The following is a 15,067-nucleotide window of genomic DNA, read 5'->3' as shown; positions in this document are numbered from 1 at the left end:
CTCTTCAAAATACAGCATGGTCAATATGGTGTAGCGCTTAGACCAGGCATGGCCAAACTTGGCCCTCCAGATGTTTTGGGACTACAGTTCCCATCATCCCTGACCACTGGTCCTGTTAGCTAGGGATGATGGGAGTTGTAGTCCCAAAACACCTGGAGGGCCAAGTTTGGCCATGCCTGGCTTAACCATGGATAGGCAAACTAAAGCCTGGGGGCCGGATCTGGCCCAATTGCCTTCTAAATCTGACCCGCAGACGGTCCGGGAATCAGCATGTTTTTACATGAGTAGAATGTGTCCTTTTATTTAAAATGCATCTCTGGGTTTTTGTGGGGCACAGGAACTCGTTCATATATTCCCCCCCCCCCAAATATTGTCTGGCCCACCACATGGTCTGAGGGATGGTGGACCAGCCCTCTGCTGAAAAAGTTTGCTGACCCCTGTCTTAGACCAAGGAAACCTGGATTCAAATGTCTACACATTCATGATGCTCATGGGCCTAAAATGAGACATTTCCATGTAAGCAATCTTGGGCATCTTGGAACAAAAGCAGGATATAAATGTAACAAAATAATGGTAATAATTACCAAAAATAATTGAGCCTCCATGTCAGTTGGTAACAGTAAGATACCTATTCGTTAGAAGGAGATACAGTACTTACACGGGATGCTTCCAGACAACCTGTTTGTTGATCATTCATCCTGACTTGTTTGCAAGAGCGTTTAGGCAAAGTCAGCTATTTAGCAAGTATTCATTCTTATTTGTTTGGGCGAAGTTAGAAGATGTTGTGTCAAAGTGTGTGGTCTTACACTTTCCAGTATATTTTCCTCAGCATTTTGGGGACACGGGTGGCGCTGTGGTCAGATGGGTGGGATATAAATAAATTATTATTATTATTATTATTATTATTATTATTATTAGCACCCTCTCCTGGTGATCATGGGAATTATCTGGATGCGGTGCATGTCACAAGGTGACCCTTAACCTTGGTCAACCCCATTCAACCAACAACCAGCAGTCAGGCTAATTGATTTAGTCAGGCTAAACATTAGGAAGAACTTCCTGACAGTAAGAGCTGTTTGACAGTGGAATTTGCTGCCAAGGAGTGTGGTGGAGTCTCCTTCTTTGGAGGTCTTTAAGCAGAGGCTTGACAACCATATGTCAGGAGTGCTCTGATGGTGATTCCTGCTTGGCAGGGGGTTGGACTCGATGGCCCTTGTGGTCTCTTCCAACTCTATGATTCTATGATTCCATGATTTCAGGATACACACCTGATGCCTACACCCAAACCATCTGACATCTGTAGTCAATGAAGTTGTGGCCTTATCCAATCCCAAAATTGCTGTGCTGTGTCTTACATTGTGTAATTGCATGTGCACCATGCCTGCCTCTGGCTGCATTGCAGCCCACATTCTCTACCCACTAGCGCAAGAGCTCTTGCGCCGGCGGATGACAGAGTTTAAACATTGCACAACAAAAGAATCCGACACAGAGTTGGGGGAGCCTGTTGTGCAATAGCTGATTCCTGTTGTGCAATCTGTTGTGCAATCTTTCGCAACGTGCTTGTGTTTCCCCCTTGTGCAACAGCGTATTGTTTTGTGCAATCTGCTGTGAAACAGCCTTTGGGAATGCGCTTTCGTTTTCTCTTGTGAAACCACATTCTGCCATTGCAACAAGTATACCACTGTTGTTGTTTAGTCATTTAGTCGTGTCCGACTCTTTGTGACCCCATGGACCAGAGCATGCCAGGCACTCCTGTCTTCCACTGCCTCCTGCAGTTTGGTCAAACTCATGCTGGTAGTATCAAGAACACTGTCCAACCATCTCGTCCTCTGTCGTCCCCTTCTCCTTGTGCCCTCCATCTTTCCCAACATCAGGGTCTTTTCCAGGGAGTCTTCTCTTCTCGTGAGGTGGCCAAAGTATTGGAGCCTCAGCTTCAGGATCTGTCCTTCCAGTGAGCACTCAGGGCTGATTTCCTTCAGAATGGATAGGTTTGATCTTGCAGTCCATGGGACTACTAAGTGACTTTAAATCAGTAATACACTGGGCACAACAACCCATCATCCTTTTGTAATGGTTCAGGACGCCATTGTCCTTCCCTGTTCTGTCTGCTTCTACTGTTAGTACTCCTCCCATTTCAGTAGCACATTGAGATTTGGAAAGAAAGGGAAATCCAGTTGTGGGTACATGCCCTTGTTTCAGTGCTGCCAGCATCTCTATGCATCACATCTATACATGCCTTGGCTTCTCTCACCCTGTCTTTTAGCAGGAAGAATACACGTTCCATTTGCTGCTTGAGTGCTCGCCTGGACAACATGTCCTTCTCACCCTAGGCGAGCTGCAGATTATAAACCCTGTATGAAACAAAAACTCATTTATATTTCATTTGACATGTACTGAGGTTAAATTAAGCCCTGGCAACAAAATAAGTTTCAGGGTTGAGCCCTGGCTTGAATTAATCCCTACTGCCGAGCCCATCACATGAATATGCTTGAGAACGACATTTTATATTACAATGACTAAACTTTGATACTGAGGAAATTACTCATTTTTATCTGTTTATTGGAGAGATCTCAGACGAAATCTCCTGACCTTTCAACAGATGCAGTTTCTCAGCCATAAAAGGATATCTTTTTATGCTTATTTACTGAATCACTTCAGTAGAATCAGAGTGCGTGGTTTCAAAAATCTTGCTCTGCGTCTTGCAGCAACACATGCCTGGTTTTTTTACCACATTGCGAGACGCCCACATGTGGGGTTTGGAACTGTCCTAGTTCCTGCACATTGAATATCAGTCAGATACTCTTTTTTGTGCTTTGTACTCCTATGCATCTAAATTTAAATTAAAAGACCACAATTCCCATTAATTACAGTACAGCTTGATTGGACGGAGGTAGAGAATCACCCTGTGACTTTGGTCACGTATGCACCATGCATCATACCACACAGAACACTATTGTACAACATTAACAGTCATTTCTTCCTTCAACCTTTGCACAAACAGATCAGGACAAAAGCTTAATGAACAGGTCCTCTGGTCATTTTCAGTCATTTCCCTCAAAGCCTCTGGCTGGAAGCAACTGCAGTTCTCTTATAGTGACATGCCCTTCAAGTGATTGTAACACATATATGGAAATGTGACCTGTTAAGTTGTGGGGGAACATATCAGACGACACAGCAATTCTTCAAACAGCTCTTGTTTATTCACAGGCCAGAACAGAACTGAACTGAAGGGTTCAGCCAGCCTGCTTATATAGAGCTCCACTACAACGCAACAGTAACCATTTTCTGTAACTATCCAATCACTGAACGTCACTTTCAACCCCTTATTTGCATATGTGGACCTGAGTGAAAACTATCTACAGTATCCCCCTGCTGGCCCAGGGTGAGAACTTCAGTACATGACACCACCATTTGTTGTTGTTGGTGTTTAGTCGTTTAGTCGTGTCTGACTCTTCGTGACCCCATGGACCAGAGCATGCCAGGCACTCCTGTTTTCCACTGCCTCCCGCAGTTTGGTCAAACTTTATGTGCCCATAAAGGTGGGCTTTAGCCGACTGAAGCCCCATCTCCATCAACAATATTATTATTTTAATGTATATCCTGCCCTTTCTCCTGGAGGCACGCCAGAGTGGCACTTCAAACAGTTACAGCTTTCCTGAAGGAATCCTGGGAACTGTCATTTGTGAAGGGTGCTGAAAGTTGTGAGGAGACCTCCTATTCCCCCTGCAGGGCTACAATTCCCAGAGTGGGGAACTGGCAGAAATGACTGGCAGAATCCGTGACCAGGGAGAAGAGTCGGTGGAAGAGGATTGGAAGAAATTTAAAGATTATTTGCAGAAACACTGTAAAATTAAGGAAAGTTAAAGAGACGTTGGAAGGAAAATAAGTGGTATTGGTTAAAAGTTTTTTTAAGTGTATGTAAGCATAGATTGTTAATACTTAGAAATCTATATTTACAATAGGTGACGAAGTAGAGTTATGAAAAAGGACAGAGGGTAAGGATTTGCTGAAAGGACTCTTTAAATGGGAATACAAAAGGGGAGGTGTGAGGGGGTCAAAGAACTAAGGTGATGAGATAAAGGAGATTGAAGGATGGAATAAATTTTAAACTTTAAACTTCTTATGTTTGTTTTTATTTTTATCTATATCTAATCATTCTTTTTCTTTTATGTCTCTTTTTATTTTTCTTTAAATTGTTAGTTGTGTGAACTGTATTTTATAATTTTATGTGTGTTTTAAAAAATCTTAATAAATATTATATATATATAAAAAAATACAATTCCCAGAGTGGTTTAATAATTAGTCCCTCACCCCAGGTAACTCTGTCAGTAGTAGGTTCTTAAGTCCATTTTTTTAATCTATTAAATAGTTTGGTTTTTGGGGGATAATGTTTCATTTCCTGTATGGTTATTCTTGAATGCATTTTCCCTTAACCAATAAATACCACTACAGTGGTACCTCAGGTTAAGAACTTAATTCATTCTGGAGGTCCGTTCTTAACCGGAAGGTACCACTTTAGCTAATGGGGCCTCCTGCTGCCGCCGCGCGATTTCTGTTCTCATCTTGTAGCAAAGTTCTTAACCCAAGGTACTATTTCTGTGTTAGCGGAGTCTGTAACCTGAAGCTTCTGTAACCTGAAGTGCCTGTAACGCAAGGTACCACTCTATTAAACATATTTTAAAACAGTTGCACATGTAAAAACGGTTACATAATTCCATATATAAAAAAAAACAGTTTAAAACAACAGCACATGCATAAAATCTGTTACGAGATAGATACCAACTGGGATACATTTTTTAGAAGGCAGGTTGAAAGAGGAATGTCAGCAAAACAGCAATAGAGAAGGTGCCATGTTGATATTTAATGAAATAGCAGTGCATAAATAATTTTTAAAATAATTTTTTTTTAAATTGTTTTTTGTGTTCTTTAACAGTGGCTGAGTTTTCTTTCTTTTTCTTTTAGATGAATTGATTTACCAAGCACAATCACCAGACGAAGGCGCTCTAGTGACTGCTGCCAGGAACTTTGGTTTCATCTTCAAGTCTCGAACTCCTAAGACCATCACAGTGGAAGAAATGGGAAAAGTTGTCACTTACCAGCTGTTGGCAATTTTGGATTTCAATAACACCAGGAAAAGAATGTCTGTGATAGGTACCGAATGCAAATCCCCCTTCCCCCTTGTTTTATATTTGTATTTTGAAAGCATGTTGGCGGAAACAGAGCATTGACTTCCCCAGGAATGATTCCCCCGCTCAGCGCATGACATGAGAGCAGTGTGATCCTAGTTTGTATGAAAGAGGTTGGGAAGGGCTTGACTTGGCTGGGAACTGTTGGCATCCATCTGTTTCAAGAGACAAAGGAGTGGGGCTGCCATTATTGGAGTAGCATTACTTGGTGGCAACAGAGGTAGGAACAAGACAGGGCTGTGTTGTTGTTATTGTAGATCACTCTCCAACAAGTGTTCTCATAGTAGTCAGCATTTGAATATAAAATAGGGACGTGGGTGGCGCTGTGGTCTAAACCACTTGCCAATCAGAAGGTCAGCGGTTCAAAACCCCGCAACGGGGTGAGTTCCTGTTGCTTTATCCCAGCTCCTGCCAACCTAGCAGTTCGAAAGCACGCCAGTGCAAGTAGATAAATAGGTACCACTGCGGCGGGAAGGTAAATGGCGTTTCCATGCACTCTGGTTTCTGTCACGGTGTTCCGTTGCACCAGAAGCGGTTTTGTCCTGCTGGCCACATGACCCGGAAAGCCATTTGTGGACAAATGCTGGCTCCCTCTGCCTGAAAGCGAGATGAGCGCCGCAACCCCGTAGTTGCCTTTGACTAGACGTGCGCTGCTGTGGTTCGCCAGAAGCGGCTTAGTCATGCTGGCCACATGACCCGGAAGCTGTACACCAGCTCCCTCGGCCAATAAAGTGAGATGAGTGCCGCAACCCCAGAGCTGGCCACAACAGGACCTAATGGTCAGGGGTCCCTTTACCTTTACCTAACCGTCCAGGGGTCCTTTACCTTTTTTACCTTATAAAATACAAAATAAAGCCTCATCAATTAAACCGTGTAGTTGCTGTTTCTGGAGAAGGCCTAGCCAGTTGCCATGCATATCCATTTTAAATATTTTGATCCCTTTTAATAATATAAGCCATAGTGGGACCCAAAGATGCTCTTGATTGTTGCACATTAAGCATCACAAAGTTACCAGAAACCTGCTTATGGATTCTCTTGCGCAACAATGTTCTGCTGGTGCAAAAAGTTTGCTGGTGGAACAAGTATACCATTAAGTGACTTTCATTTAGCACTACACTGAATAAAACCCAATGACTTTTTGGCTACAAAAAGGCGACACATCAGATGTTTCTTATCCCACCACTGGGATCATGGAAGCCTTTAAACATCAGCTGGGCAAACATCATTCACATGGGTTAAATAATAATATAAGACATATTACTTTCTTATCAATATGCTGGAAGCTTTCCCCTGCTATCCAAATTGTGATAGCAGAGAAGTGACAGTCATCTCTTACGGATAATAAATACATAATAAAACCCCTCACATTTGTTGTCGTTCTTTCCTTAAAAAAGAAAGAAAAAGTTTGGATAATTATCCTAAGGATATAAACTATACAAGTGAACTGTCACGACTGAGAAATCTTCCTTTCAAATTGATGGCTGGTGGTGTTTAAAGAACAAAGTGTAAAAATAGCCTATAGAGTGAAAACTGCCATACTGAGCCAAGCTCTGACTCTTCTGTGTAAACCAACCGCTGCTTTGTTTATCCTGACAGTGGGAAGCATCCTTGTACACTGGCCTGGCTCAAAATATACCCCACCCTTGTTTCTTGGTGTCCTCTCTTCCCCCGACATCGAGAAAGTTCCATTAACAGCAGTAAATTAGCACCACGTAACACTACAACTTTGCACCATATCAAACTGCAACGGTGCAGTTAGGTAATTTTAGTTTCTGAACTGAATGGTCTTTTTTGGTGGGGGGCGGGTTGTTCCTTTAGATAGTAGCGTACCCAGCCCTGCCTTAGAGTAACCCCTTGTGGGAATTGATTAAAATTTCTGTTCTAAGAAGGAAAATTAAGAATAGAAGATGGTGACTTTTTAGCCGCCTTTATGAACTGATCGATGCAATATTCCGCACACCACGGTAATCATAAAATCTTCACAGTTATTTTTGTTCATTTTCCAGTTCGAAACCCCGATGGACAGATAAGGCTTTACTCAAAGGGAGCAGATACTATTTTATATGAAAGGCTTCATCCATCTAGCAAATCTCTCAAGTCTTTAACATCAGACCATCTTGCGGTAGGTCCATATTGTTTAGAAGCCAATGCAAGGGATTTACAGTGGTACCTCGGGTTACATACACTTCAGGTTACATACGCTTCAGGTTACAGACTCCACTAACCCAGAAATAGTACCTCAATTTAAGAACTTTGCTTCAGGATGAGAACAGAAATTGTGCTCCGGCGACGCAGCAGCAGCTAAAGTGGTGCTTCAGGTTAAGAACAGTTTCAGGTTAAGAACGGACCTCCAGAACGAATTAAGTACTTAACCTGAGGTACCACTGTATTAAGTATAAATGAAAAAACTTTGGCATGCTTCACCCAAACTGATGGTAAAATATCTTTGGGTCGTATTACTTCTGACCGGGGTGGGAAGTGTCTACATTTAACATGAACCATTCCACAATTCTATAACCAAAATAAGCCTTCGACATTTAGTATACAATATGTGGATTTAGTAATATTGGTTACAAACAGAACCATTTTTTTCCTCTGTAATGGAGCTCTTTTGGCTTTGTTTTAATCTTCTCCAGGAATTTTTTTTTAATGAAGGTTAAAATCACAAACATTTTGATTCTGGCATTTAAAATATAGAGACCTTGAATTTTCTTACAGTGACCCAACAAAGTTTATGGAATAGATTTATGTGAAAACAGAACAACTCTTCCAGACATCTCATGTTTTCATAGTCAGCTAAATTGATTCTGTGGCTTTTTTCTAGCCCATAATATTTTACCTTGTTCAGATTCCTCTTTTCTTATAATTTTTAATTTTGAATACTACAAGAAGAAATGCTAAAAATGTTAATAGAGTGTTATAAACCATTCACATTTTCAGCTCGGCAAGGTCAAAATCCAATGTGTTTGCAATTTTCATAGCAAAAGCCAAATTTGCTGGGTTTTGAAAGAAATTCATACTGTTTATATCTAAATTAGCCAAAATATATTTTGGATAATAAAACAAAATGACTTGCTATTTGCAGTTTATAAGATGGCTCCAAGTGAAATTACTGTTGTCAGAACAATAAACCTCAGCGTTCGAGAAATAAGGAATGGGTGTTTATGGGAATTCATAATTTTATAATGGAAATACAATAGAAGAAGGTCTAAATTAGCTGGCGTGCATCTCTGAGCATTTAACGCACCAGATGTTCAGATTTTTACATTTGTATGCATGACTTTGGTTTTTTTTTGTGTGTGTGTGTGTTTTGCTTTGTGTAGTTTTCACATACTATTTGTCAAGTTCAGATTAGGTTTCTTATGTTTAGGAAATAGTTATAGTAGTAATGATAAGTGGTATCCAATGCCAATATTCTGTTAACACAAGGGTTTATGCTTGCACAATGGAAACTTAATTCCCTCTCATTTCCCTGCATGCATTATGCACCCTCCCCAAACCTGCTCCCAAGGCTTTGTTGATACCTCCCAAACAGATTTAGGGGGCAGACGGAGGGAGGAGAGTTGGAGGAAGGTTTTGTTGCACAAGCAGAAATCATTGCACTAACAGAATGTGTGAGTTAGCAGAATTCAACGGCCAGGTTGCTCACCGGAGCAAGACGGTTTGAGCATATTACACCGATCCTGGTCTGACTCGCACTGGCTACCAATTAGTGTCCAGTCCCAATTCAAAGTGCTGGTTTTGACCTATAAAGCCTTAAACGGCTCAGTACCGCAATACCTCAAGGACCGCCTCTTTCCATATGAACCTACCCAGACGCTGAGATCATCTTCTGAGGCCCTTCTTCATGTGCCTCCTCCTTGAGAGGTGCAGAGGGTGGCAGCCCGAGAACGGGGCCTTCTCCGCAGTGGCTCCCTGTCTGTGGAATGCTCTCCCCAAGGAAGTTTGCCTGGCCCCTTCATTATATACCTTTTTGGCACCAGGCAAAAAAGTTCCTCTTTAACCAGGCCTTCGGTTGATCCAATTTACATCCTATGCCCTTTTAAAATGTGTTTGTTTGTGTGTGGGGGAGTTATTGGGTTTCTGTTTTTATTTTTATTAGGTGTTTTGTGGTTTTCTATCTTGATTTTATTCTGTGATAAACTTGATTTTCCCTGAGACCCCCAGTTATAGAGCAGTACAGTGGTACCTCAGGTTACATATGCTTCAGGTTACATATGCTTCAGGTTACAGACTCCACTAACCCAGAAATAGCACCTCGGGTTAAGAACTTTGCTTCAGGATGAGAACAGAAATCGTGCAGTGGCGGCGCGGTGGCAGCGGGAGGCCCCATTAGCTAAAGTGGTGCTTCAGGTTAAGAACAGTTTCAGGTTAAGAACGACCTCCGGAACGAATTAAGTACTTAACCCAAGGTACCACTGTATATAAAGTCAATAAATAAAACAAAATAAAAAATATTTTGGATAGAAATCACTAACTTTACAATGTGCAGAGCACTCCATGTACATTATCTCATCATAGTTGTTGCAGCCACCCTGCAAGATGTTGTTGTTGTTTAGTCGTGTCCAACTCGTCGTGACCCCATGGACCAGAGCACTCCAGGCACTCCTGTCTTCCACTGCCTCCCGCAGTTCAGTCAAACTCATGCTGGTAGCTTCGCGAACACTATCCAAACATCTCGTCCTCTGCTGTCCCCTTCTCCTTGTGCCCTCCATCTTTCCCAACATCAGGGTCTTTTCCAGGGAGTCTTCTCTTCTCATGAGGTGGCCAAAGTATTGGAGCCTGAGCTTCATGACCTGTTCTTCCAGAGAGCACTCAGGGCTGATTTCCTTAAGGATGGAGAGGTTTGATCTTCTTGCAGTCCATGGGACTCTCAAGAGTCTCCTCCAGCACCATAATTCAAAAGCATCAATTCAGTATTATTATATTCATATTGCAGATGTGGGGAAGGTCTAAAGGAGAGTGGCTTGCCCAAAGCCACTGAGAGAGTTTGTGGCAGAGGTGATATATGAACCGATCACTTCCTGATTCACAGTTCAGCCTCCGCAATAGCTAACTTTGCAAACCTAGGGCGTTGCTTGTGATGCAGCTCCCTTGATGAAGCTAAGATGGTTTTGGGCTGTTCTCTAACTGAAGCAGTGGAGTTTGGTCCACGAGGACAAACAGGAGACAGTTTTGCCCTGGTAGAACTCAGTAGGGAGGGAGATGAAGACAAACCTTGAGTTACTTGGCTTCACTAGTCATTGGTCTCCATTGTCGGTCTCCATTGACTTCTGGAAAACCCTGAATGGAAGACTGGTAGGGTAGAAATTTATTAAATAAATACATTAATCAGTTTCCACCAATCAAGTTGCTGGGATTTCAGCTTTCCCAAATGACTGCTGAAATCTGGATCCTAGCAGCCCAGATCTGAACTAAGCATAATTTTGCGTGTGAGGTTTTTCACAGAAAACGAGAATCAGCCATTGAAGTTCCGCTTTGAAGGAACTGTAGGTATAGGAAGGGGGTGAGTCTTTGCAGTTTCACATCAAAATAACTTAAACTAGGATATTGCCTTGAAATTTAGCATCTTTTGTGACTTCATAACTTAAAAGGAGGGGAGGGCAGAGTGTGGAATAAAAGGCTGTTTTAATTAGCACACATCTTACAACATGTATTTTTGTTCTGGACAAATAATAGGAGTTTGCTGGAGAAGGCCTTCGGACTTTAGTTCTGGCTTACAAAAATGTGGATGAAGAGCAATTTCAGGAGTGGCTTGAAGTTTATCAGAAGGCCAGCAGTTTGCAAGAGAATAGGGATGAACTGCTCACTTCAGCATATGAAAGCATTGAGAGAGACCTGAAGGTATTGCAAGTCAACTTGCAGGGGGAAATATTTTGTGTATTTACTTGAGTTAATTATTCTATCCACCTGATGCTTTTCCATTAGAAAAATTGATCAAGGTGACATTTCTTTTAGATAAATGAAACAATTAAAATACATTTAAAAAAATCAAAACAACAATAAACATCCAAAACACTGAATCATCACTTTAAAGTCCAGAATGGGCATGAGCTATTAGGCAAACCTTGGACTGGAAAATATTTAACAAATAAAAAGGACATCAGATTTAGGGCATCACAGGTTATTTCCAAATTGGGTTAAGAATGTAAGAAGGTAAAGGTAAAAAAAAAAGGTAAAGGACCCCTGGACGATTAAGTCCAGTCAAAGGCGACTATGAAGTTGTGGCGCTCATCTCGCTTTTCAGGCTGATGGAGCCAGTGTTTGTTCACAGGCAGCTTTCCAGGTCATGTGGCCAGCAGGAATAAACTGCTTCTGGCACAACGGAACACTGTGATGGAAACCAGAGTGCACAGAAATGCCATTTACCTTCCCACCACAGTGATACCTATTTATCTACTTGCACTGGCATGCTTTTGGACTGCTAGGTTGGCAGGAGCTGGGACAGAGCAAGGGGAGCTAAGCCTGTCGTGGAGATTGCAATCTACTGGTTGATCCCCGGGAGGTTTGGGTTGATCGCTGTCGATCGCGGGCTATTTTTCCTTTGTGATCGCCCCCTCGCCCCGCCCTCCATTTGCTCATGATCGCTAGAACGGAAGACGGAGTCTCCGTTGTGATGCTGTTTGTTTCCTGACTGATCTGTTGGTGAGCAACCTTTTCCTTTACCCCCTAAGGAAAGCTCATCATTATTTGACATGTCTCTTTAAAAAAAGTCAACAACTTTTTCTTTCCCCCGTAAAAAAAGTTCAACAACTTTGACCTGAACCCCCCAAAAGGTCAACAAGTTGAATTTCCTCCCTAAAACTAAGAAAAGCTCAACAACTTTGACCTGAACTCCCCCCAAAAGTCAATAAGTTTGACTTTCCTCCCTAAAAAAAGCTCAACTGTGACCTGAAACCCCCCCCCCAAAGGGGTAGATCATTGCCAGTTTTTTATATAGTGAGTAGATTGCAGTCTCTTGATAGTTGGACATCCCTGTGCATAGGAAGCTGCCTTGCACTGAGTCGAACCTTTGCTCCATCTAGCTCAATATTATCTAAACCAGGAGGTGCTAATCTTCTTAGGCCCAAAGACACCTTTGGATTTTTGAGTGCCATAGGTGTCCCCTCCTCTGGTCATTTTTCTCCCCCTCAGCCAGAATAGTCCCCACCCCAGCGCATATAGAGACAAGGGACCTGGGTAAAATATCCCTGTAAGACTCAAAGTGTTGTTATGGGAGTTTACATTATGCTGAGAAGTTTGAAATTGTATCAGGAATGAAAGACATGTCGCCCAGAGCTCATGCTTGTTTGTTAACATTTTTCAACTTATCTATTCTGCTTCCTCACGAAGCTATTGGGAGCCACAGCTATAGAAGATAAATTGCAAGAAGGAGTTTCAGAAACCATTGAATGCTTATCGCTAGCGAACATTAAGATCTGGGTGCTAACGGGAGACAAACAAGGTAGGTTTTCAGTTTTATGTATCAACTGATTCTCTGTGGAGGGGTACCAGAAGGGCTTCAATCCAGTGAACGTGGTTATTTTCCATGTGGTGCAATGGTTAGAGCATTTTTTGGCCATTTTTTGGCCATGCCCCACCTAAAGGTAAAGGTAAAGGGACCCCTGACCATTAGGTCCAGTCGTGACCGACTCTAGGGTTGCGGCGCTCATCCCGCTTTATTGGCCAAGAGAGCCGGCATACAGCTCCTGGGTCATGTGGCCAGCATGACTAAGCCGCTTATGGCGAACCAGAGCAGCGCACGGAAATGCTATTTACCTTCCCGCTGGAGCGGTACCTATTTATCTACTTGCACTTTGATGTGCTTTCGAACTGCTAGGTTGGCAGGAGCTGGGACTGAGCAACGGGAGCTCATCCCGTCACAGGGATTCGAACCACCGACCTTCTGATCAGCAAGTCCTAGGCTTTGTGGTTTAACCCCCAGCGCCACCCGCGTCCCTATGCCCCACATAAGCATGTCTAAAATCCTGATGCCCCACCCCACCCTCTGACATATAATTCTTATTATTCAAAAAGTGAACTCCTATTCACGTGAAGAAAGCCTAAAAGGCCATTAACTGTGAATATCTCATTCTCGAATTGCCCCCCTTAAAAATCAAATCCCCCCCCTGTGGGGCGTGTACCCCACATTGGGAACCATGGGGTTAGAGTATCAGACTAGGACCAAGGAGATTCAAATCTCCACTTGGACATGAAGCTCACTGGAAGACAGGCTATTCATTATTTCTTAGCCTAAACCACCACATAGGGCAACCTTTTTGAGTCCACAGCTCCCTTAACCAACTTCATTTTTTCTGCGGCACCCCTGTGGGGCTGAGGAGCCCAGTTATGTCACCCCTTGTCTGCGCAGCTGGCAGCCTCTCGCCCTTTTTTGAACACCCTCCCTTGTGGAGTGTTCCCTCAGCCTCCTCTCCTCTCGCCTCTCCTTGGGAGTCCCCTGGGCAGCTGCTGCTGCCATGCCTGGTCTCTGAGGTGCCCCCCCTCGCCCCAAAGAGAGAGGCATCCCAGAGGCATCATTCGCCTGCGGAGCTTATAGCCAGGCCTGCTGCAATAAACAACTGTGCAAGCCTTTGGGAGGCAGAGATGCAAAAGGGCAGAGGAGGAGGGAGGGAAGGAAAGAGAGACAGAGGCCAGCTGCCCACAGCACCCTTGACCATCATTCAAGGCACCCCAGGGTGCCACAGCGCACTGGTTACAAACCACTGACATAGGGTATTGTGTGTGTGTGGACATGAGCTCCATGGAAACAGGGGTCTGCTATGAATGCAATATATGAACAAAATACAGGGAGGAGTAGGGCAGAGTTTGAGCAACAGGGTCTATTTCTCTTTTAAGTGTATCTTTTTAATACAGTGGACCATCTGGATACGAATTAAATTCATTCCAGGGGCCAGTAGTTAACCTGAAAAGTCTGTAACTGGAGGCGCTGCTTCCATGCACGTGCGCACAGCGAAACCTGGAAGTTTTTTTTAAAAAAAAATTTAAATAAATTTTATTTGTATTTTCCACACAACAACAACAACACGAAAAATATTGAAAAATAACAATACACAACACACAAAAACCAACATTTGAAAAACTAAAAAAGCAACAACAACTAAAAAACAACAATAAATCCATATCTTACAGGTTAATAATATAAACACTATAAAAACAACAACAAAACATTGACTTCCACCAATCCCACAGCACCTCCTTTATCTCTCATTGTGTCTTCCTGTTTTCCTGATCATCTCTATCCTAACATCTAGATATAAATCCCTCTTTCTTTCTTATCCTTTCACTTCACTAGGTTATTCCAGACTCAGCCAGATTTCTGTCCTTGAACCTTGACTTTTGAGGTATTCATTTTGGCACTCCCATTCTTTTTATATACACTTCCGGGGTTGCCGTGTTCACAACCCGAAAGTTACATATCCAGAGTTATGTAACTCGAGGGTCCACTGTACTAATTTTTATTATTTTTCAATTACAATAATCCAATAATAGCCTCATTATAACAATGCCAAATTATAATACAATTACTAATACCAATTATTCAGATGCCAAATGATATAATTTAGGTGCCCCCCTGCATGCTAGAATTGATGGTTTGATGATTTACTTTATTTCTGCATTCCAAAATCTTATTAATTTCAATCACACTCCAGTCAAAATAACAATCCCTTATACAACAACTGAAATATTCACGCTTTCCATTTGTATTGACACATTAACTGATTGATAAAACTACAGGTGAAGCATTCAAACAATATCCTTGTCCTTCCTGTATGTGGCAATTATTCTGTCCATGATGTTTCTTCCTGTCCTTGTAAAATATTATGTCTATCTCTTCCTGGTTGTTGCTGCTATCCATCATGCCTTGGGCAGAGCTAATATCC

At 42.4% G+C, this 15,067-nt stretch overlaps 2 protein-coding genes across 2 annotated transcripts in view; one reads left to right on the top strand and one right to left on the bottom strand.

Annotated features, from left to right (window-relative positions):
• The window catches only part of LOC309518517 (normal mucosa of esophagus-specific gene 1 protein-like), a 139,044-nt gene extending 125,812 nt beyond the window's left edge, over positions 1–13,232 (bottom strand). Inside the window, exon 1 of the mRNA XM_082198922.1 lies at positions 13,218–13,232. The gene's annotated coding sequence lies outside the window, so the exon portion shown is untranslated. The remainder of the gene's footprint in view (positions 1–13,217) is intronic.
• The window catches only part of ATP8B4 (ATPase phospholipid transporting 8B4 (putative)), a 115,165-nt gene that overhangs the window by 76,561 nt on the left and 23,537 nt on the right, over positions 1–15,067 (top strand). Inside the window, exons 17-20 of the mRNA XM_082198321.1 lie at positions 4,963–5,151; positions 7,193–7,308; positions 10,866–11,030; positions 12,519–12,630. Coding sequence (XP_082054447.1) covers positions 4,963–5,151; positions 7,193–7,308; positions 10,866–11,030; positions 12,519–12,630 — 582 coding nt within the window. The remainder of the gene's footprint in view (positions 1–4,962; positions 5,152–7,192; positions 7,309–10,865; positions 11,031–12,518; positions 12,631–15,067) is intronic.

The sequence above is a fragment of the Podarcis vaucheri genome, assembly GCF_965113315.1.
Source record: "Podarcis vaucheri genome assembly, chromosome: 14".
NCBI classification, from domain to species: Eukaryota; Metazoa; Chordata; class Lepidosauria; order Squamata; family Lacertidae; genus Podarcis; species Podarcis vaucheri.
This window is presented reverse-complemented; position numbering and strand designations above follow the sequence as displayed.